Genomic DNA, 24,176 nt, shown 5'->3' with positions numbered 1-24,176 from the left:
CTGAATTAAGGTGAATTCTTTGTTATTTTTGTGCACAGATCCAGAGAGCATGTTGTGTAGAGCCCACAAACGTTTTTGGATCATGACAGGAGTGTCATCTTTGGCCAGCCATCCACCTGAAACATTAGATATCAAGTCTAGAGTCATTTGTGTTACACGTCTGATTTGTGGCGAGGGTGTGGAACACGCCGCACAGAGCAGCAGGTGTGCGTCGACCTCCTTCTGTCATGGCAGCAGGACAGAAAGGAGCAGTCATGTTTGATCCTGCAAGTTCTGAAGTTTTTAATTACATGGATGCGACATGACTGGAGAGACTAATGGGCTTGCTTTTTTTGACAACCTGCTGATGTGTGTGTGTGTGTGTGTGTGTGTGTGTGTGTCCGTGTGTGTGTGTGTGTCCGTGTGTGTGTGTTTCAGACACCAGAGACAGTGAAGCGGATTCTGAACTCACGCTAACAGACACTGACACAGAGTGAGTATCTACTGTACCACCCCATCCTCCTTCACCTCCTCTTTGTCCTCCTCTGTCTCGTCCCCTCTGCTGTCCCTCCTTCCCCTCTTCTTGTCTTTATTATTTAATTTTAAGCACAGCTCGGGGATAATGCCAAAACCTTGTATCTCTCTCTCTCTCTATCTCTCAATAGACAGCAGTAAGTGATATATGGTGACGCCTATTTTCATGTATACATTTATTGTATCCATTTCCATTTTTACACATTGGTAAATCACATTGACCCAAGTGGTGATTTAAAGTAGCAATGTTTGATTGGAATTTTGAGTTTGTGTACTTTATTACCAGTGAAGTCATAGTAATTGTGTGTCACAATATTGCAAGATAAAAGTTTATCCCAACAGACGTGATATTATTGCATTAAATGTCAAATTTGATGGTTCATCCATATTAGTCTTTGCTATATTACCATGGCTGCACAGATCTTTCTGATGCTTTTTGATATGCGTCACTTTAGACCCGTCACATAACATTCAGAATGACAGATTGGCTGCTTTGGGACCTCTACCAGCCAAACATTGGCTGCACAGCATGATTTTAATTAGACAAACCTATTTTTACTAATTCTATTTTCTATGTTATCGGTTCATCATGTTCAATGTGCTCCCAAGTCAGTGGCGCCATAACTGATTAGAAGACTTTACACTGAAGACAAGTCAACAAGTGAAAAATGTTTCATGCTCTCTCTCTTTCCCCGCGGAGGTCCGTCAGGACGATTACCACAGGGAGGAGGAAGAGGCGGAGCCAAGGAGGAGCCTCTCTACCAATCAGAGGAGGTGATGGGTAAGGAGCCCTGCTCCTGTAGCACCTGTAGTCTCTAGCTACAGAAAACCCTGTAGCTGACTGTGTGTGTGTGTGTGTGTGTGTGCCCTCACAGAGATCTTCCTGAAAGAGAGGAGGGCGAGGGGGAGGAGACGCCGGCCTTCAGTCACTGGGGGCCCCCCCGAAGGTAACACATAATAAAACATCATTTAGGGGGGGAGGGGGGGGTTGCAGCCGTTTGAATGGGTAAATACGCATTTGGAATGGTTGTTGTTTTGATTTTCCCTGGATCTACTTTTTGAAATGAAATACTTAGTCATTTATACTTAGTCAGTTATGCCTCTGAATACAAAACATTACAAAAAACCGAACAGTTCAAATTAGTGCGCAGACGAACCACAATAATGTTTGTTCATTATTGTGCAAAGCATCCCCAAAATGTTTCCCAGACCCTCATCAAAAACCACTATAGAGTCTCATAATGCGACAGATCCACAGGTTTGAGTCTGTCATGATCTTGTTGTTTAAAAAAAATGATGACACTTTGTTAGACCCCTTAACATCCACCATCACCTCCTTTGGTCTGCTCCTCTTCATCTGCTCTTTCTCTGACTGTTAACTTTTTGCGCATCACCTCTTTCTTTCTCCTCTTGTTGCATTCTGTTACTGTCCTGTGTTGCCCTCTTCTGGTTACATTTATCATTGTATGTCGGTTTATACTGGTATCGCCTTCAGCATGTGTCCGCCTGTTTCTCTCCTTTGTGAATGAACACTTAATACCTTCTTGTGCCGAGTCGGTATTCAGGCCACAAAGGGCGTGTGGGTCCATTTGATTTAGTTCTTGGTATTTTGGGTCAACAAAGAGTTCCTTCTGCTGCTGCAGGGTGGAGGTGTGGCCTGAGGAAGGCCAGTCTTTGGGTTTGAGCATTGTGGGAGGCCGTCATGTCATCAAGCGTCTGAGGAACGGAGAGGAGCTGAAGGGAATCTTCATCAAGCAGGTCTTAAAGGGCAGCCCCGCTGCCAAAACTCAGTGCCTGAAGACCGGAGACAAGATCCTGGAGGTATGGGTCTCGGTGTGCTACCTGGGTCTAGTTTTAACCCCCCAGATTAACATCAGACAATGTTGAGATATGAACCCAGACACGTTATCCCCACCCCCCATTGTGTGCAGGTGTCAGGCGTTGACCTACGACTGGCCAGTCACGAGGAAGCAGTCAATGCCATCAAATTGGCCCCGAGCCCCGTTGTCTTCATTGTCCAGAGCCTGTCGGCGACTCCGCGGGTACTAACGCACACACACACACACACACACACCAGAGATGGGGACTCGAGTTTGAGACTCGGACTCGAGTGCGACTCGAGTCGCACACACGCGTGACTTCCGACTCGACTCGGACTCGAGCTTTGGGACTCGTGAACAATGTTTCATTTTAGGAAAAATCTGATGAGCTCGCTCCCTCCGTTACCTGCCTACGTAACACGTACATCGACATCTATTGCTGGCTGCGCGCGCGCGGCCACACACGAGAAAGACAGCAGCCGCTGCTGGGTGGCGCTGACGGGGGGGGGGGGGGGGGGGGGGGCTGGGGCTGAGGGTCCGACCGACGGTTCGCCGACGTCGGGACGTATGCGTTTACTCTGCGATCTCCTTAAACTGTCTCTGCTCTGCTCACTGAAGCAAAACAATACGTGGACAAGAGCAGCGAGTGTTGTCACCTACTGCTGCTAACACATCCCGTCAGACCAGGCTTATTTATTTATATCCGTTAATGAACTTTTCTCCTCTTGTTACCCTGGTAACCGCTGTCATTAGAAGGTTGCGTCGATTCTTACTGTGAAAATCTACGTACTTCCGGTTTAGCGGCTACGCTTCGTATTTTCATTTTATGGGAAAAACCACAAAAAAAACATTAAGTAAAGAGTAAAGGAGGAGTAAAACGTTGTTGGTATGTTTTTTTTTTACGGTAAAAGGGACGTTGATAAGAGATGGGGACTCGAGTTTGAGACTCGGACTCGAGTGCGACTCGAGTCGCACACACGCGTGACTTCAGACTCGACTCGGACTCGAGCTTTGGGACTCGTGAGCATCTCTGACACACACACCCACACACACACTGTATATGCCATCTGAAAGGAGGAACATTATCGTTCTACCTAATTGTGCTTGTAAATGCCGAAGACAATGGCTTTTAGGGGGCTCTCTTGGATGACCCGCCTCTTCAAGTTTGGAAGGAGGGGCTGACCTGGGTGGTGGTTCCTCTCTTCAAAAGGGGTATCACACTAATCAGCCGGCCAGGTAAAGTCTGCTCAGAGGTGCTGGAAAGAAGGGTTCTGCCGATAGTCAAACCACGGATCGAAGAGGCTGTGGAATAAAGATTTTGTCCTGGTAGTAGAACAACAGACCAGCTCTTCCCTCTTGTAAGGATCATGGAGGAGGCCAGGGAGATGTGTTTTGTGGACCTGGAGAAGGTGCATGACCGGAGGTGCTGCGGGAGTAAAGGGTGAGGGGGTCCCTTCTTGGGGCCATCCAATCCCTGTAGGCCCAAACTGAGAGCTGTGCTCGGCAGCAAGTCTTTTCCATGGAGGGGACACACAGACCTGTACAGGCTACATCGGGATGAAATCCATGCAAGATATTGAGAAGCATATTGAGTTGCAGAAAATGAATTTTGGCAAAATGGACTAGCCTGATACATCATTTTTTACTTTGACTATAAAGGGAAACCCTCTGTACGCTGAAACCTTTATTTCCATCAAACAATGTGCCATCCTTTTGTTCCCAAGACATTAAACTGTCCATATCATATAGATCATTGTATTTTTTCACGTTGAGATCTGATGTGTTTTCATAGTGTTCCTTTAATTTTTGATTAGTGTGTGTGTATGTAACATAGTGAGTTTACGCACATATCGTGGTACGCACTCAAGTCTCTCAATATGTGTGTGTGTGTGTGTGTGTGTGTGTGTGTGTGTGTGTGTGTGTGTGTATGTGTGTTTCAGCCTGTGTCTCTAACCGCTTCCAGCTACAATAAACACAAAGCAAAGAGGACAGAGTCTCCGGTAAGAACAGGGACTATTGTTTTTGTTCGGGTTCACCCAATGAAGTCAAGTTGGTGTCTTTGTTTTAGTACGCTAACACTTGCAGTTCAATAACACCATGAGCTCTGTGGGGGAATGGGTGAATGTCACAATATTTTCTCCCGCCTGTCTCTTCTGTCCTCTTCTTTGGACTATCAGCAAAGCGGTGTGACGTTGTTCCGCTAATAAATGGGACTGTGTGGTCCGTTCCAGCAGAGGGCAGCATAGCCTCAGCACACTGCACACCCACTGTATATTTGCCATCCCATAGCTGGGACTCAGACCAAGTGTCCAAGATGATCTGTTTGCTCCTCTGCAGACGCAGGGTGCAGCCCCCACTCCGAGACAACCTCCCCCGTACAGACCGCCCAGCCAATCAGAACAAGGGACGAATTTGGAGCTGGAGATGGCCAGAGGTCAGTACACACATACATTTTGTGGAAGGTACATGTGCTCTTAAGGTGCAGTAACCCTGCAGATAATCATTTGGAGGAAACTCTGCCCCACTCGGCTTCTGCTCTTCACGTTCACAAACCGAGTTAAAACTAAAACACACTCATGAACACAAGGACAAGACTCTCAGAGGAAAAGGAATCCGCGCAGCACTCCCTCACCAGTCCAAACACAACCCCCAGGGGCCAACCTTCAGAATTGTGTTTATTTCATCCAGTGGCTCATATTTGCACGGTTACAAATCCAATATTGATTATGATTCAAATATTTTCTGTCAGTTTGTCCATCCGGCACAGTGTTTCTCAACCAAAGGTCAGCGTTGTATGGAATAAGAGAGGGAGAACATAAACGGCCAAGAAGCAGAGACAACAATCAGGCTCAAATTAATCTCAATAAATCAATGGTCACAAAATGTTTTATTTAAGAGGTGTGGACTGAATACAAATGCATCCATGCAGCACTGCAGACTGTTCAAACACAGTCACGTCCGCTCTCATGTCATAACTCCGATGTTATGGTGATAAATGATCAGTCTCTCCTCTGCTGGATGAATTTGGCAGTTAATGTCAGGTTAATGGAGGTTTCTGCCCAGGTTTTGGAAAAAAATAAATCATTAGTTAGAAACCTACTGCCACCACACACACACACACACACACACACACACACTATTTCTCAAATTACCTATAACCAATAACAAGTATCTCATTTGAAGTATCTCATTATGCAGTCTGATTCATTTTCTGCTCTTAATAAGCTATGCTAGTAATTTGTTTAATGTTTTCCTTTTTTATTAAGGTACAGAAAGTCAATTGAGTGATGTTTTTCCACTCCATTTAAATGAATTAAACTATTTCAGGGTATATTTGATAAATGATTTCTTGTGCATTATGAGTCTGCCTCACTCCGTTGCTTAACTAATAATGACCAGTGGCTCCTGTCCTCACACCTGTAGTAGGTTCCCCACTGGTCCGTCTCCTGGGAGGCAAAGATATTCCAGAGAATAATTAGAAGAGAGAGTTGGCCTGAAGCAGCCTTGTGAGCAAAGACATCCAAAGGCAGAGGAAGCCGTTGGCTGTTAATAACAAAGATATCTAGTCAATTGGTTCTAGTCAATAAAAATGATGAATTTTTTTATGTATTTAAGACGAATGGAAAGAAAATAAACCACCACTGCTCAAGTGTGCAATGGGCTCTCATTGGTTCTTTTCAAGCCCTCATATGTCTTCTATGTGCGTGGCACGCACACATCAATCATGGGATGTAATGACTCAACAACTGTCAATTGAAAAGATACTCACACTCTTGTGTCATCCATGTTTCTGAAGTGTACTTCCTTGATGGCTTACTCGGCTGGGAAACGAAGGGAAGCCAATGCACTCTGGGCCGCGGCACCCTCCTCTCTCCTCCTCACTCCTCCTCTAGCCCTGCTTCGACTGCTCTTGAATGCGCTCTTCTTCCTCGCACTGAATGTGGCCTCCACTCTTTGTGCCGTGTTCTCTGATTGGTCTGCTTGCAGCCAATCACAGCCTATTGCTCTTTGTTCTTTCAATGCATGTCTGCACAAATCAGCAAAATATTTTTATGCTGCTGCTGTGCAAAACCATTTTCTGTTTTTGTTATCCTCTTTTTTCGGCATTGTGTATAAGTTTAGGGAAATGACCAAGCAGCTTCATAATGCCAGTTGGTTAAGTATCCCTTGTACTAGCTTTATAAAAATCATAATGGCAATGGTTTGTTTCATGAAACAGACTCCACTTGAAGTGCAGTTAGTAGGATTTTTATTTCTATATAGATTCAATTCTTTGCTTCATTCCTTTTCCTTTACCTGACCCGATTGGCATCAGGTCATTTTTGGCTATTGGGCCTTACTTTCAACATGTATTCTGCAATCAAAGGTAGGGAGTCCTGTTACTGCAGAGCCCTCTAAATGTTCTTTAGTTTCGTTTTATGTCCATGATCCACTTTTTAATGCTTTTCCTTTCTTTCTTTCTTCTTTCCTGTCTGGAGGGGGATTTCCCATGGTATTTCTCACATAGTGCGCATTTTGTAGAACTGGTCACATTTAATAAATCACATTAACATATAATTATTAAATTGTGTATTTTCTTTTGAATAATCTGCAAATCTGTTTTCTTCCTCCAAACTTACTAGAAAAGTAAAATATTTTGAGGCTCCAACTTTTCCTTCTCAGTCTACTCTGCAGCTGGCAAATTACACGTTGCTGTCAGCATTAAACAAATTCAGTCACTTTGAAAGCCTTATGAAGGAATTATTTTATTAATAAGGGCTTACCTATTGATAGTGATTATCTGATTGTTTGATCTTTCTTGATGTTTGGCCCGTTGGGCCATCATTTTGTTCTGCTCCTGTATTTAGGGTGAGTCTCCTGACGGACTCTTAGTTGTCATGTCCCCTCCTAGCTAAAGCTCCAAGGACGGCAAATGCAATGTCCTTTAAGGTCAGGGTTACTGTGCACAGTCTCTGTTTGTTTTGGCCTGATTCAGATTTTCTGTCAAATATTATTAATACTATTTTGTCTTGAGCTGTTCAAATAAATCTCCGTTTGGCTTGGATGAGCCTTACACTAGTCACCCTCTTCTAACCTCGCCTGGGGTCCCTGTTCTGGCGCATGAATACCAATATATTATCACAAACAATAGTAATCGTTCTACCTTTTTTCTGGAGAAATATTAGCCTGTAACAGAGGGCCTGAGGAAGGACGGAGGTACATCCCTTGGCCGAGACTTACCCTTCTTCTAGGCTTCCTCTCCTGATGCTATTCCATGTCTAGAGCCACTTCAGAGCTTTAAGCTTCAGAGAGGCAGGTGTATATTCAACATGTGGCCAAACATTACACAGGAATCAAAGGAGAACACAGAGTAACCAACGCAGTGAGGACACAGTAGAAACATCGGTTGGGATACGGTGCTCACCTTTCTTCAGATGGGTCTCTGTTGTGTCCCTCCTTGGTGAATGCATCTGTGTGTGTGTGCGTGTTTGTGTAGAGCTCACTCGTACAACTTCTGAAAGTGACCATCTGCCATGCCAGAAAAGTAAACTGACACAAGCTGTTTTCTTATGCGAGTGTGTGTTTGTGTGATTAGTGTTCTCCTTCCAGACAGCAGTCACTGACAACAAGTAGTGTTACCTATGCAGTTCTCTCTCCTCCTCCCTAAGGATAGAGCAGACTTTGTGTGCCCTGACCAGTATTGTGGGGGCTAAAGGGCTTTGTGGCGAATCTAACACGTTCAGTGGGAGGGATGGGCCTTACTTTGAACTTGGTATTCAGGGGTTGAAGACACTGCAGTTTTGTACTAGTTCTCCATACTGCTTGGTGTAAATCCCAGAACAGAGCAGTGAGGTGATGCAGTGGTCCTTACTAGCTCCACCCTCAAGGAAGAATTGATGACTAGTGATTACACACTATTGACCTAGGCCACTAAACTGATTGACATATGATCAGCTTGACCAGCAGATAGGACTGAGAATTTATTTTAATTTTATTAAAATATTATTATATTGCATAAAGTCTCCCTCTTTGGTATTTATATATATTCGTATAAGTCCGGTAAGTAATATCTCAAAAATACTCCTCCTTTGTGCCACAGAGCTCCATTGTTGTCCAACAACTACTAGACACATGCCAATGAGCCTGTGAGACATGTTCCTCCATCACTATGAAGACACTCTGTAGTTTATTTTCACGCCCGGCCGCCATACGTACTCGTATACCAAGTGCGGATAAGTCCGCAGCATCAAAATGCCTGGAGTGCTGAGACACCGGCGGCCTGCATGGCGTCTGGGTTGCCATCAGAGGGGTCCCCCAATCCGCTTTCACCAATCAAACCACTTTAAAGTGGGTCACTACACAAACTGTCACACACAAACATATTTCACAACATCCACGTGTCTGAGAGTCTCAATTAATGCTGTGCTGTGTACATTTATCTCATGCACCTTAACCCACATTGTCTACATCTGGCAATAAAATGCATATGGTATCAAGGGTTTCCTTGTGTTTTAAAGAGGATATCTTTTGTTCATTCAATCACTCAATATATTTGTCTATCGACTCTATTTACCTCAGTGATTTTTACTTTAGGGGTACCAGTTAAAAGTTTGGACACGTTCTCATTGAATTAAATGAGAAAATGTGTCCAAACTTTTGACTGGTACTGTATGTCCAGGAGTATCTTTATCTTCAGCTCAGCTCTATTAACCTCAGTGCATCTTAGTTTTCCTTGAAGTACTTCAGCATGTCACTTTACAGAATGTCTTTAAATACTTTGTCAGTGTCCGAGTGTCTATATTTTAACTCTGTTTTTCTCAAGATTTTCCTAAAATCTGGTCTGACCTCATTGTATCGACCCGTATCCGGATGTCAGAGTACCTGCTCAGCAAATTTCTGAGAGTTAAATTGACTCCATGGGATTACATTTGAACTCTAAGCTGGTGTTTATATTGTCCCAATCTTGTCAACACTCAACGAAGTGTTAACAATTAAACTTGTCAAGTGTCAAAAATAAATCTGCTCAGTGTTGAATATATATCATGTCATTTAGCTGATGCTTTTATCCAAAGCGACTTACATTACATTTTAACCCATGGATTTTACATTTTAGCCCTGGGAGGAATTAGGGGTTAAGTGTCTTGCTCAGAGACATGGAGCACCACAAGGTTGAGGGTTCAAACCGTCCTGGCGCACCCTCTTCAATCCATGCAACACAGTACGTAGAGTTAAACCCAACACCAAGAGGTGTGACACTGTGCAGTACATTTCAAACCTAACAAAGAGTTCATTTAACTCTAGTGTTGCAAATGAATCTGATCTTGACACTCGATAATGACTCCAGCTCCTTCGTACAATTCAATGTACACAGAGTTTACATTTTAGCCCAGGGAACAGTTCAGGGTTAGGTGTATTGCTCAGGGACACTTTGACATGGAACATGGGTAAACCAGGGTTCAAACCAATAACCCTGTGGTTCCTGGTGCACCCTCACCAATCCATGCACCATATTACATGGAGTTAAACCTGTGACACTGTACAGTTACATTTCAATCCTATCAAAGAGTTCATTTAACTCTACCAAGTGTTGCAAATTAATCTGATCTTGACACTGGATAATGACTCCAGCTCTTTCATACACTTTCATGCAAGAGTTTAATTTTTTTGGCAGTGTGATTTCAACTCTGCACTTCAACACAGAAAATTAACTCCAAGGATTTTTCTGTTTGCTGGTACGCTGGTGTGAACGTATCTCAGATGTGGGATAGCCATCAGTGCGTTAACGTGTGTGTGTTTTTGTCTTCGCAGGGCTTGTTTGAACCAGCAGTCCTTGTTACAGCACAGAGAGGAGGAACGTCTTGACTTTCTGTTTATCTCTCTCCGTAGTCTCTGTCTCTCTCTCTCTCTCTCTGGTTGGTTTTTGTTTCTTGCCGCCTCTCCCTTCCTCTGCTCTTGGTGCGTTTGGTGCGGGCGAACGGGCTGTGAGGGTTGTGTATAGTTTCCTGGCTGCTGGTTGGAGGCTTTAGCTGTTTGGTAAAGGAGCTTGCTGCTAGTTTTAATGGTGGTTTGGGATCAGGATCAGCTGTTTGAGAGATGATCCTCTGAAATGTACTTTTATTCTGGTAGTGCCAAGGTGGAAACTATGTTCCTTTTCTAGACTACTCTTGATATGTTTTTGTTGTAATTTGATTGATGGGAATCATTTTGAGATCTTTTACATTAGGTAAAAGCTTGACTGGCATAGTTACAATTAAAACTTTTTGCATCCAGTTCAAACTGGAAATATATAAGCTTGGGATCTCTTGTGATTTAGGACTCTTCATGTCTGTCTTTCATACAGCTCAAAAACAAATTCTACTTTAATTTGAATTGAATTTGAGCTGTAGAATTATACTGAATTTAATTTAAAACAAATGTTTTGATATTACTTTAAGATTAATGATGTGAAATCTTACTTGTTACATGAATTGTTTTGTTTTAGTAATTGTTAAATACAATACAAGTGAATTGGTCAATTTTAAATTAAGTATACATATTGTGACATTTGAAGGGGCTGCATTCATTTTAATCTGTTGTTTATTTCAATGTGACTTGACTTTGTATTGAGCATATGTGCCACTATACATTTCAAAATTTGTTTTTATTAAATAAAACTTCCCTCTTATAACAGACATGAATAAAAGTCTCCATCAGATGAATTCAACATAAGCATGACAAATGAATTCTGGGACAGCTAAGGCTCAGCCCCCCTTATTAAGCCTGGACTCTGGGACATTTAATGGACTTTAGCCTGGACGGCCAAGGACCAGCCCCCCTACTGTGAGCCTGGTTTTTGGACAATGATGCTGTCCTTAATTGCTCATCCTCCATTGTCTTTAGACGTTGCCTTTTTCCTGTACCGTTTGGACAACCTGTTGTCTTTAGTCTGGACTCCGGCGTTGTCTGTAGCCTGGTTTTTTGATGTCTAAGCCTTGTTGCCTTACCCTTCTAACAGCAAAGGGTCAGTGCTTCCTTCTCTTCAGCCTGGACTGTGGTTAAGTGAGGCTTTGGACAGCTCAGTCTCCAGCGGGTCTCCAGCTCGGACTCTGGGACAGCTGGCGCTAAATACGTTCTCAGGTCCCTAGACTCTGTCCCCTAATGGACGGATAGAAATGTACGCCTGATTCAAAACAAATAGGGAAACATGATCTGTTATGGTGCATCGTCCTCGTTAAAAGCCTAAAAATGAGAGGTTTGCACAACCAACTAACTAGAGTGTGTTCAGATTTGAAAGCAGATCATTTGACTGAATCGTAGCTCATAAAACTCGTGCCAAACTCATTATGTTTGGCATTATGTGGAGACATTCAGCATCTGTCTGGAGGTTTGCGCCAAAAAAGCCTATTTTTATGTTTTCTGCTGGCGGTCTGATTTCATTATCCTTGACTTTTAGTTGCCAGCAAATATTCATGCAATGGTTGAAACGGAAAAAGCTATACAGTGTTGTTGGTCTTTTTTTATTAATGGAATCTCATGAGAGTTGGACACAAATACATCCAATTGTTTCCTGTATGATACACGAGGAGTCACTTCTCATATTTCATGCATTTCCTCCGTCATGCTGCAGCTGCCTGTTCTTCTCTTTCGACTCGTTCACTTATTTATGTTCCTGGAGGAAAATGATATTGGCTCCTGTAGCAACAATAAATGATTTAATTCAATTTCAAATGCGCGTTCAGCTTGTTTTTCCAAGAGTAGAAACATGAGCAGAGATGTAACTTGGCTTCAGCCTGGAGACACTGTTTCTGTCCTGTAGAGGTTTCACGGCGGAGACGTTTTGGACGGAAATGGATCTAATCTGATTATAATTCAAATTACAACTGATTATCATGAAAATTGTGGCACAAATATCTTGAATAAGGTTGGCCAAATGCTCATATTGTCGTAAGGTGTGCTAATGGGAAGCAATTCTAAATTAGAGGTAAAGGAGTCAAAGACTGTTTGATTGCATTCCGTGTTCCACAGCAGCAGCAGAGCTTTAAGGGACTGAATGATCAATGAAAACAGAAGTATCCAGCGTATTCACCTGTGTGATCGAGATAGACGACACGCACACAGGTAGGCCGACAACAATAGGCGTGTTAGCGAATATTAGTCGTTTGATCCTTTAAAGAATCACCATTGTGTGTACAGTAGATACATTTTTGATGGATGATTGACAGCTCACGGAAGGGGTGGACAAAACGCGTCAGTCTCTCTCTCTCTCTCTCTCTTGGGTGGTGTCGGTCGTCCCTCCACAGCTCCAGTCAGACTGATGGATGGTTCCGCTCTCTGTGGTTCATGAACACGATCTTTAGCTTAATTTGGTCAATATTGAGGCATTGTCTCCATGGAATGATGCGGTCACGGTGAATGGAGTCGTTGGAAGAGGAGAGGCAGGATCAGCTAGTATATTGTTACTGCCCTTTGGTTTCCACTGCGTCATTGCACACGCAGGACGTGAACCTGCCAAACAGAGACCGAGGTAAAGACTACTGGAGCGTGGACACAGATCACATTTGTCTTTATAAATCTGATGTTCTCACGTCATATGAGCAGAGACATTAAAACTACAGACTTCAATGATGGGGACACACACTGACTGAAAGAGGAGAGCAAATAATACGTTCCTCACATATGTAGAGAAGGGTTATTTAAGATAAAAATTTCCTAAATTTAAAAGCAAAACTTCTATTAATATGATTTATATTGATCTGATACTCTTGTTTATTTACTTGGCTATTTTAAGAAATATATCATGTGCCTTCTTTTATCCCTAATTTCAGATATATAGTTAATTTATGTGTAAACCTAGTGTGTGCATGCGTGTGTGTGTGCGTGCGTGCGTATACACACATACGCATACACATTTGAGGGTGCTCCAAAGCTACTGTAGGTCGTAGTGCAACAACAGCATCAGTATGCTGATCAACACACACTCACCCACATCAGTGATAATCTGGTGTGTGTGTGGTTCCTCAGCTGTGCTGTCCCTGACCTGATTGCATGGCCTTCTTTACACATCACTCCCACCCTTGTGATGGAGATGAAAGTTCAGCGTCCACACTGAGCGAGCAAAGCCTCCTGGTCAGGTTGTTGGTGGGAATCCCAGGCTGATGTTTTTTGAGCTGCTCAGTGGTGGCAATGAACTCCAACCAAAAGCTGCTTGTTATTCAGAGACTCTCTCTCACACACAGACTCACGCATACACACACACACACGCAGACTCTTTTGAAGTGTATGCGGATGGCAGACGTGTCCTCCCTCAGGTGATACAGCTTTCCTTGTGAGGAGGATGAATCCCTCTTTCCGTTCTCTCTCTCTATCTCTTTGTGTTCTCCTTTTCTGACGTTTGTACTGAACTCGTTGCCGTTCTCGGGCTTCACCGGGCTATATATAAAAGGTTATATATATATATATATATATATATATATATATATATATATATAACCTTTTAAGAAGAATCCTCACAAGTAAACAGCCAATATATGAAGCAAACAACTGTTGCACAGTCCCACACCAAAAAAATTAAAACCCATATATTCATGGTTAAGGAAGCACAACAAGGTAACTCGGACATACTGTAAGTAACAAATTGGATGATAGATAATTGTTTATAGTGTATTTATCAGCTGATTTAAGACATTGGTCGAAACCGACCCGTTAACATAAGAGATGGTAACAGAAAGCCAACACAAGACGAAGGATACACAACAGGACTTTGAAGGTGGAATAATAAACCTAATTACGTTTTTGTCCTTGAGCCATTTGTTAACAATTACCTGTGGTGGAAATTTGTGGATTGAAACGTTGTGAGAAATCAAAAGTATCTTGAACTCGCTTTATGATTATGTATTTATTACTAACTAGAATATAGAAAAATTATAAAGAATACAGAAATCATCAACACAAGCCGTAAGTACAGACAGAAGTCAAATGACTACAATTCAGCTGAAAAGGGACAGATTGTTCCTTCTCTCTCGGAGGAGCAGGAAGATCTGACACAAGGGAGAGAGGGGACATCGGTTTTATGCCCTTCAAGTGGGACCCCTCTTACTGGCACCAAGTCAATCACCAACACAACAGGTAACAAAACAGGATATGGATCAGTCAAGGTTGGCCCCTCTGTTTAGACAGGAGGCTATTGTAAACTCGGACAGGTCACAGGTTTCCCAAGAAATGTCATCCCACAGTCCTGAGAAACTCACCAAATTCTCCCCCAACATTACCTTTTATAAGCTTCAGAATTTCTCAAAAAAGGATCTATTGACGTATTTAATAATTTTGAAGATATAAAGGACTCATTCCTTAATTGCTCTCTACTTTGGTTCAATTGAATTATTGAACTATTGTTAACTGGTGCGCCTCGTTGTCCATCTACCTCATGTAATTCAGCAATAGCTGTCCACTGTTTACAATGTTTACAGTGATGATGGCCATATGACCGGAGTACAGGTAATACCAGCGCACGGCTAAATCACCGCCATTAGAGTCCTTTTACAGAAACAGTATGTGGCTCAAAAGGAGCGAACACTTGACACATTTTTGTCAATGGTTTTCCTGGATAGTTAGCTAAAAAACTTCCCAATACAGGACCCAGTGGCGTTAATGCCCAGCTTTCCAAGACACCTCCTGGCTTTTATTCCTGCCCATCAGAGGATATGCTGCTCATATTTTTAATGACTCTTAATCTCTACTTTCGCACCACCCACTTTCCAAATTGAACTCCTCCTGGTAACGCCCTGAGAAACCATCAATCAGAATGTCTTTGACCTACCTTTTTAGTCCTAATGCTGATCTACTGAGGCTTAAATTAGTGACTTCTTTTCTCTTCAGTCAGTCCACTTTGTTTAAACCGGTGTAACAACATAAATCTATAATTCACAGTCATTACAAAGTTTATTAAATCAGAGGAAACTTGACTGAGCCTTTGGGGAAATTGGGTCCTTCCAACATCACATGCAGGTGGACAGCGTTCTAATACTACTGTTATAGTACCTGCAGGGAGGCAGATTTTTACCAAAAACTTCTCAAGTCCTAGACTCGGTACACATTTGAGATGCTTGTACTTTCGTTTTATTCAACTTGACACATCTCAATTTCATTTGTAAGATTACAGGTTGTCATCCTCTTTCTGTCCAGTGAAAACCACCTCTCTCATTATGTGCTGATAGGTGTGTCTAGTCCAGTGATGCCGCTCTTACCTTTTTCAGTAACAAGTAATCTAACGCGTTAGTATGTCCAAACCAGTAATCAGATTAAAGATACTTGTCCAAATCACTGTGTAATTTGTCATTAATAGTAAAATATATATTTGATTTCGTTTGTGAGTGAAGCCACGTAGATGCGACAAAGGTCACGTTTTCAGCATGTGTACACACAGACCTACCAGCAGCGACACAAACCACAATGGGGGTGGGGGGGAGAAGAGCGAGAGAGAGAGAGAGATGCATTTTCGAGTTGGAAATACACTCTGTTCTGTTAGCGACAAAGTGCTATCAAGCCAGTGTTTACCCTACCATTATGACAGCGGGGCGCGTTTGTGCATATGTCCGTATATGCGCACACGCGTACCAGAGAACATACATCCGCCCCGCCCCTGGAGTGCGTCCGGCCCGCTGGCTACTCCAATGTCGCTTCCAGCCATCTTTTACTCTCTGTACTCATTTACATGGAGAAGAAGTAAAAGGTTCAACAACAGCATTATATTTCTACTTTTTGACAAAGCTGTCTTCATATTTACACACCGAGTGAAGTATAAGTGTATGATGTACGTTTTAGATATCTTATTTTTGAATTACAACAGGACTAATTAGCACACAGACCCACATAGTGTTGCTGCTGCTTCAGCAGGAGACCGTATTTCATTCCTCAGAGACTCCTTTTTCTTCTCCACTTCCTCTTCTGTTTTTCCCACAACTTCTCTCTGCAGAGGTTTCTCTGCAGAATCTCTCCATGAAACTGCTGAGCTGCAGGATTCAGCTTCAATTCTGAAAATCAATTTACATTTAGAGTAATCTAAATCTGCCTCTTATTTAACATATTAATGCAGTTTTGACATATTCAGTCCACAAACATTCTTCAGAGTCCCTAATAAGGTCAAGGTCGCAGTTATGTGTTTTATCCACTTACGAGGGAAGTAAGGCAAGGCAGGTCTGCGTTTTGCCCACACCAGCACATCATGTGGAAAAGTCAATCAAACGCTGTGTTTATCTGATTGGTCCTTAGGCTGCCTACAGCCTTATCTTTTCATAATTGATCGTTTGCTAAGCCCCACCCCCTATAAACCAACCCTAACTGCAGTACTAATAATAATTAGCGCTGACGATAGATTCTTGAACCAAGAACGTCTTGGTTCTGTTACAGGGGGTTCTTTGCAACCGTCGGCTACCAGTGCTGAAGTAATACTGTGTGGCTCTTCCTTGCCTCAAACCACTAAATAGTAAGGTCACTGGATGAAGGTGGAGCAGTAGATTTAGCAGCTGTGCGCCCACAGAGATGCTGAAGAGAACTGAAGGAGCTTTACACAAAATATACCTACTTCATAAAGGTCTGCAAAAAATTGTTTTCTTAATAATAACCTCCCAGATCAAGTGCTGCACAGAAACCTGCTTGATTTCAAAAATGAGTGGAGAGTGGTGTGTGTGCGTGTGTGCGTGTGCGTGCGCGCGTGCGTGGTCTTAATCAAGGCCTCCTGGTCGCCTCAGATGCTTTGAGTGTTTGGTTTGATTTGTGAGTTATGTCGAGGCTGATGGGAGATGTGCTGGTCTGAATCTTGAATTGCCTTTTGCATTTGTGTGTGCTCCAGATTGAGTGTACTAATTTCAGTCTTTGCCTGTGGCTGTGTGTGTGTGTCTTTGAGTGTGTCTTGCAAATTTCCGCAGACATTTGTGTGTGTGTGTGTGTGTGTTGGATCAATAAGCTATCATAACAAAGCAGTTAGCTGCCTCCATCAGCTGCACAACATACTGTTCAGAATGAATGCTCAGCTATGTGTGAGTGTGTGTGGAGTTGATGCAGATTAACCTCTATCTCCTTGTCCCGTCATTATCTCAGGATCAGGAATCAGGAAACGTTTATTGCCATTATATATTAGACATACATGGAATTTGACTTGGCGGTTGGATCATGACGGAAGACAGTACAATAAAGACAACAACGTAGTGCAGCAATAAGATAAACATAAAATAAAAGTATAATAAATAGGGGTGTCAAATGATTAAAAATTTTAATCAAATTAATCAGAATTTTCAGTGGATTAATCATGATTAATCACACCTGAATCCTAACCATTTTTTCTTTCTGAAATGCATACTAAAGATAAATAACAGGACACAGATACATAATTATCATTATTATTATCATAATTATTATTTTTTACATAAATATATGTTATTGATATTTGATTTTTTAATTCATTCCAGAAAATAATCAAATCAATGTTATTTGATAAGTTACAGACTGATTTCCCTGCATGGCTCTAGAAGGGTCTCGAGCCTCTGCAGTTTATCCCACTCTGCTGCGAGTTTGTGCTCCTGCGATGACCAGACATGACCAGACATGTCAACCCTCCCGATGTTTCAAAGCCCCCCCCGAAAATCTCCCGGACCGACCTTTCTCCCGATTTCCACCCGAACAACAATATTGCTGCACCACCCGTCACTGGGCGCGCCGTTTCAGACCGAACAATAATAAAGGTTACACCTTGAAGTCGAGCGCGGCGATTAGAACGACTGGCGCTGCAAAGAAATCCGCTACCACCCCCATTTCAGTGTGAAATATTCCCATACCTGGGAGGATTTAGATCGCATTGGTTTCTCTTCCTCCGCATGTTTCAGAACAGCGCTGCTCTTGCTCTGCTGGGCGGAGCTTTTCTTCTTCTCTGTTCTGCTGCGCGAGAACGGGGGGGGGGGGGGGGGGGGGGAGCGGGTCTCTGGCGCAAACAACTTGCTGAACCTGACGGCCTGACATATGCCTGCAGGTGGCAGTAATGTGTTGTATAGGATGAAGTGCATTCCCTAGAAGAAGAGGTTCTTTCCGGACCTGAATAATTTGTCACACTGCGCATGCGTGAAATGCGTCAAAAAAATTGACGTAATTAACAACAAACAGCTAATTAACGCCGTTAACGCGCTATTTTTGACAGCCCTAATAATAAAATATATGCTATGGGTTAGTACGCTAATCCTCCATCCTCCTATTCGATTGCTCCAACGCCCATGAAAACAGACAGTCAACATGTCTCTATCAAGTGGATTGTTTATAGCGTTTGTGCCGTGGAATATTCAAGTCTTCATAGCAATGTTTTTTAAACCAGCGTCTCTGGTCCTTCAGAGCAGAGGTTCTGGCTGCGGGACCCAACATCAGCCTGCTTCGGTTTGGAGGCTTTTAACACCTCACAAATTACAATCCGAAAACCCTTCCTTGAATGACCTCCGCCTGGCAGATGAGCTAAAATGAGTTCTACTGCAGATTGTAAAGACAATGTCCTGCCTCCATCCCCCACAGTTCCCCTGACCCATCAGGGGTTCACGCTTGTGGATCACCCTCTCCTCCCCCACCCCCATCACCAGCAACGACCCTCTCTATTCTGGAGAGAGACGTTAACCGGCTCTTTAAAAGACAGAACCCCCGTAAAGCAGCTGGTCCGGACTCAGTGTCGCCCCACATCCTGAAGCATTGTGCTGACCAGCTGTGTCCGATGTTCATTGCCATCTTCAACACCTTCTTGGTGACATGCCACATTCCAGCCTGCTTCAAAGCCTCCACCATCATCCCTATTCCCAAGACGCCCAGGATCACAGGACTGAATGACTACAGGCCCGTCGCCCTGACCACTGTAGTCATGAAGTCTTTAGAACGGCTAGTCCTGTCCCACCTGAAGACCCTCACCGACTCACTCCTGGACCCCCTGCTGTTCGCCTACAGAGCCAACAGGTCTGTAGACGATGCTGTCAACATGGTCCTCCACTTCATCCTCCAGCATCTGGACTCCCCAGGAACCTACGCCAGGATCCTGTTTGTGGACTTCAGCTCTGCCTTCAACACCATCATCCCGTCTCTGCTGCAGGACAAACTCTCTCAGCTGCATGTGCCCAACTCCACCTGCAAGTGGATCACTGACTTTCTGTGCAACAGGAAGCAGCACGTGAAGCTCTCTGCCTCTCGGTCCATCAGCACCGGTTCCACCCTCTGCTCTTCTCCCTGTACACGAACAGCTGCACCTCCAGTCACCAGTCTGTCAGGCTCCTGAAGTTTGCGGATGACACCACTCTCATTTGACTGATCTCTGGTAGGGATGAGTCCGCCTACAGGTGCCTACACGGCCATCATCGAGTCCATTCTCTGCTCCTCCATCACTGTCTGGTACGCTGCAGCCACAGCCAAGGACAAGGGCAGGCTGCAGCGTGTCATCCGCTCTGCAGAGAGGGTGATTGGCTGCAATCTTCCGTCTCTCCAGGACATGTTCACTTCCAGGACCTTGAAGCGGGCTAGAAAGATTGTAGCCGAGTGAAAGTGACAGTGTAATGTACATGTAGAGTGTAACGACACTCTACATGTCCAGCCCGGCTGCCACACCGGCTGCCACTCCTTCCGTGTTTTGGGAGCTGGGGCCACAAGGACCTGGACTCAAAAGCAGACTCAAGGTGGGGTAGTCAGGGGCGAAAAATGTCTTTACCTCAGGCAGGGGTTCGGTACACGGGTAGTCAGACAAAGCAGGCGGATCGATCCAAATCGATCCAAATCGATCCGCCAAATCGACCTGTGGACAGAAATTGGTCAAAACACGGGAAGGCACACTCGGGAAAATCGCTGGTAAGCTCATTGGACAAAAGAGACAAACTGGCACAGAACAAGCAGTTGGCACAGACTAAATACACAGGGGAACGAGACACAGGTGGAAACAATAAGGGTGGGGCTTGCAATCACATAGGGCGGTGGCGTCTGAAACGAGAGGGAAGGGTGAGTGACAGAAAACATAACAGAAAACAACCCGTGACCTAACGCCCCAGTCTGGGTATTACATTACTGTTACTACTTTTACCTCCTCTAGATAGTCAAGTTTGATCGTCATCTTGTGGCTCTGCAGGGCCGATCCAAGGACCTCAGTAAACAGCGAAGGATGGCCCCCTTTAGAGGGTTCTACGGAAATTCTAGAAGGTTGTAAGACTTCTTACAGAGGTGGTCACTGGCATTCCTTGAAGGGATTCTCGGTTGTTTTGAAGGGTCCAAAGTTGTGGACGGGGCTATGAGGGGGAGCCATATGTCTTGGACAAGGCCACAGGCATTCTTAAAGATGTTCCAGGTTTTAGATACTAATAGTTTGCGGTGTTTAAAGGACCTGTCGCATTCCCATTGTACAACAAGTTGATATGGTTCCTTGGGGTCTTAATGAAATGTTTTAACACACTTTGGTCAAAATACCACACGGATCATTTAAAACAACCCCCTTTTTACCCTGTTTAAAACAGCCCTCTACAGAGTGACATGTATTTAGTGCCTGTTCCTTTAAATGCTAATGAGCCAGCCCCCTGCCGCCCCCCTCTGTGCGTATCTGTGCAGACCACAGCGCATCTTGGCGGCTGCATCTGCTTCATGGCCCTAGCTAGCTATTCCAAGTGTATCCGAGATTTGCAAAAACGAAGTGGAGTGTAGGGGGGGCAGGGGGATTCGCAGTCACTCAAGCATGACGTTTCTGACGTACAACAACCACAATAAATCGCAGGAGTAAAAGGGGAATTTTCCTAACATGTCCCATTTAAGGTTTTATGGAAGATCCAGATATGCCGCAAAGGTCCCCCTATTTCTCGTTCGGTAAGTTTAAGGATTTTATTTTTAAATGACTAGATTTTCTCCCAACTACATTCACTTGTCCCTCTCGACATAATACCCAAGCGTTTTTTTAGCGCAGCGACTAATACACACTGCAATCATTCTTGAGGTTGTAGAGCAGTGGTGCGATTGACAGGTTGTTTGCGATCGACCAGTCGACCGCAGGAGCTAACAGGAAACTGGGTATTGCGCTTATGGTTTGGAGCGCTATTTTTCCGTTTGGTTACTTTTCCAGATTTGTAACAATGCAATTGCCCATTGATCCATTTTGCTTAAGAACAAGAAAGACTTTCTTCACACATATAGGAGCACTTCATTCAATTTCCTAAACATAGGAGTTCCCTGGACAGGAGGTGGATGAATAATCTGTAAAGTAAATTCGAGCTGTCAGGAAAATGTAGTGAAGTAACAAGTACAATATTTACCTGTCAGATGTAGGGATTAAATGTATAAAGTCGCATGGAATGTAAAGTTATGTATAAGTACCTAGTTGCATTATCTACCACTGGCTGTGCTCCCAGATCAGACATTAACTTGGTGGCACAGTGTTATTATTTATTACTAAAACTCATAAAAAGTCTTAATGACCATGAATCATCAGTTAAGGTCAAGTAAGTGTTCATTGATGAAAACAAATTGCATTTGTAGAGATATTCATCTTCACGAGGCAGTAATGAATCTGTACGTTCCCATTCCAGAGGGGGCTTTCGATTAGCACAAGGAGAAAACCAATTTAGATAGATGAGAGGGAGAGAGAGAAAGAAAGGGACACAGAGAGAAAGGGGGAGAGAGGGGGTTATCACCATCAGAAGGGTAAGGGAAGAAAGACAAATGATGATATAAGAGAGAGGCATTCAGTACTAGGGGAGGAGAAAGAGAAACCGTATTAGGGAGAGAGAGAACTAGGGGAGGAGAGAGGGAGAGGAGACGGGGTACTAGGGGAGGAGAGAGATGGGGAGGAGACAGAGGGTACTAGGGGAGGAGAGAGACGGGGAGGAGACAGAGGGTACTAGGGGACGAGAGAGAGAGAGGGAGAGGAGACAGGGTACTAGGGGAGGAGAGAGAGGGAGAGGAGACAGAGAGTAGTAGGGGAGAAGAGGGAGAGGGCGAGAGTCTGGGCGATACAGAGAGTAATCAAGGTTGGAGTGTGTAACAGCTGTTCTTCTCTTGCTGCCGCCAGCTCGCAGAAACACACTCATCACACGCGTCTCTATTTGTGGATATTTGAAAGAGCCAAACCTAAAGAAGAGGCACAACACACACACACACACACATGTGGATTCATCTCGCCGTGTGTGAAGACTGAAGTATGGACGATGTTGCCGACGGGTTAGTACGCTCTGTGTATGTGTGTGCGTGTGTGTGTGTGTGTGTGTGTGTGTGTTGGTCACGGCTTTGAAGACCGGAGTTTTGAGACGGCCGTTGGTGTATGTGTGTGTGTGTACGCCGTGTAAAGGTTTGTATAGTGAGTCTAGGTAGAGGTCACCGTTAACCTGTCTGCATGTCTCACTGCAACACACACAAACAGGCAGTTACACACTTGCTCATGCTGCATGTGTCTGTGTGTGTGTGTGTGTGATGACTGGTGCAGAAAGACTTGCCACCCCCCTCAGGTTATGCTGCATCACTCATGAAAATAACAATTAAATGTCAGTAAAAAGTCCTTTGAACATGAATGTAGTAAATACAGTATAATGACATGTAAGTTGAAATGATATACACAATCCTAACTATTAGATTCTCTACAGAGAGAATATGTTGATGTATATAAAAGATGAAATGGTTGCGTAGTGGTCTACTTTTGCATACTACACAAATAAGATCTCTTTTTACAATCCAAAACTCGATGATGAAGGCAAAGGACAAGGTAGCACAAAATGTTTGAACATGCATTTACTTGCGTTCACACCTCCAAAGCCTTTTTCCTTCACTCACTTTAATTCAAACAGAAATGTTTTGCAGAAGAATTCCCAAAGTAGTCATCCAGCTGTCCGCTGCATTCCACTGTGTCCGCTCAGCGACAACAGAGCTGACTTGGTGGTCGGGGTCCCAGGGCGTCATGTGCTTTGCTGGCTGAGGGGTCTCAGCACCTCAACCTGAACCCGTGTAAGATTCATGCATGTTTAAATCTGGAGGGACACAACAGGGAATCCGGAATTGCAGGAAGTCACTACAGTCCTTTTTAACCCAGCCAGGCTCTGCAGGCTTATGGGAGCTAGACCCAGGGTCCTGGTACTGTGCATGCTGTCAGTGCCTGTGCTCTTCCTGCTGTACTGATCAAACAACTCCTCCACATACCACAGGTTCTGGTGCTCGAGTCACTCGCTCCGTGATGGAGGAGGAATAGTAACGTTGGCAACCGCTAGTGATATAAATGTATATGAGAAACCAACCGATATGTCCTGTGTTGAAGTCCACTGTTGAGCTGTCAAAGGAACATCAGATAACACACACAACAAATGTGGTTTGTGGGTCACATGGCTCTAGTTGGTGACATCACAGGGCCCTTCACACTGGTGGTTATCCTAGCACTGAAATAGCATTACTGCTGCCTTCAGTCAGTTGGTACTGACAGCCTACACGACCAGTCGAGGCAGTGCAGGCTGGGGATTAATGCCACCTCCTCGAGGGCCTTGTGTGTGTGTGTGTGTGTGTGTGTGCGTGTGTGTCTGCGTGCGTGTGTGTGTGTGTGTGTGGCCCGCTAAGCTACTGTTGCATTGCGGTGACTTCCATGAGTTACTGAAGCACGGCTGGAGGATAATAGTCTACCTTCTCCATCCAGCCTTTTCTTTCCTTGTTTCCTTCTTTGCCTCCTCTCTCCTTCACTCCTCCCTTGAATGGCAAGATGTGATGTTTCCCTTAGGTGTCCCGTGGGCTTCACCTTAGAGCGAGGAGACAAGCCTTTACTGAGCCCGGTGCAGAAGGGGCACAGAGTGACCTAAATTGTGTCCTTTGTTATTGTGTCTACACATATATCACACTGTAGCAACACAAGCCAAACTACTGCAGAGA

The 24,176-nt window shown here is 44.0% G+C and overlaps 1 protein-coding gene across 4 annotated transcripts in view; it reads left to right on the top strand.

Moving 5' to 3' along the window:
- The window catches only part of patj (PATJ crumbs cell polarity complex component), a 104,388-nt gene that overhangs the window by 33,836 nt on the left and 46,376 nt on the right, over positions 1–24,176 (top strand). For 3 of the 4 annotated variants that reach the window (XM_037468576.2, XM_037468578.2, XM_037468575.2), the window contains exons 22-28: positions 418–472; positions 1,214–1,294; positions 1,389–1,460; positions 2,157–2,334; positions 2,445–2,555; positions 4,274–4,333; positions 4,671–4,767. In XM_037468576.2, the coding sequence (XP_037324473.2) occupies positions 418–472; positions 1,214–1,294; positions 1,389–1,460; positions 2,157–2,334; positions 2,445–2,555; positions 4,274–4,333; positions 4,671–4,767 (654 nt within the window). The remainder of the gene's footprint in view (positions 1–417; positions 473–1,213; positions 1,295–1,388; positions 1,461–2,156; positions 2,335–2,444; positions 2,556–4,273; positions 4,334–4,670; positions 4,768–24,176) is intronic. The other variant, XM_037468577.2, reaches the window with a different exon arrangement.

The sequence above is a fragment of the Pungitius pungitius genome, chromosome 7 (assembly GCF_949316345.1).
Source record: "Pungitius pungitius chromosome 7, fPunPun2.1, whole genome shotgun sequence".
Taxonomy (NCBI): domain Eukaryota; kingdom Metazoa; phylum Chordata; class Actinopteri; order Perciformes; family Gasterosteidae; genus Pungitius; species Pungitius pungitius.
The sequence above is the reverse complement of the archived record's forward strand: the minus strand, read 5'-3'. Positions and strand labels throughout refer to the sequence as shown.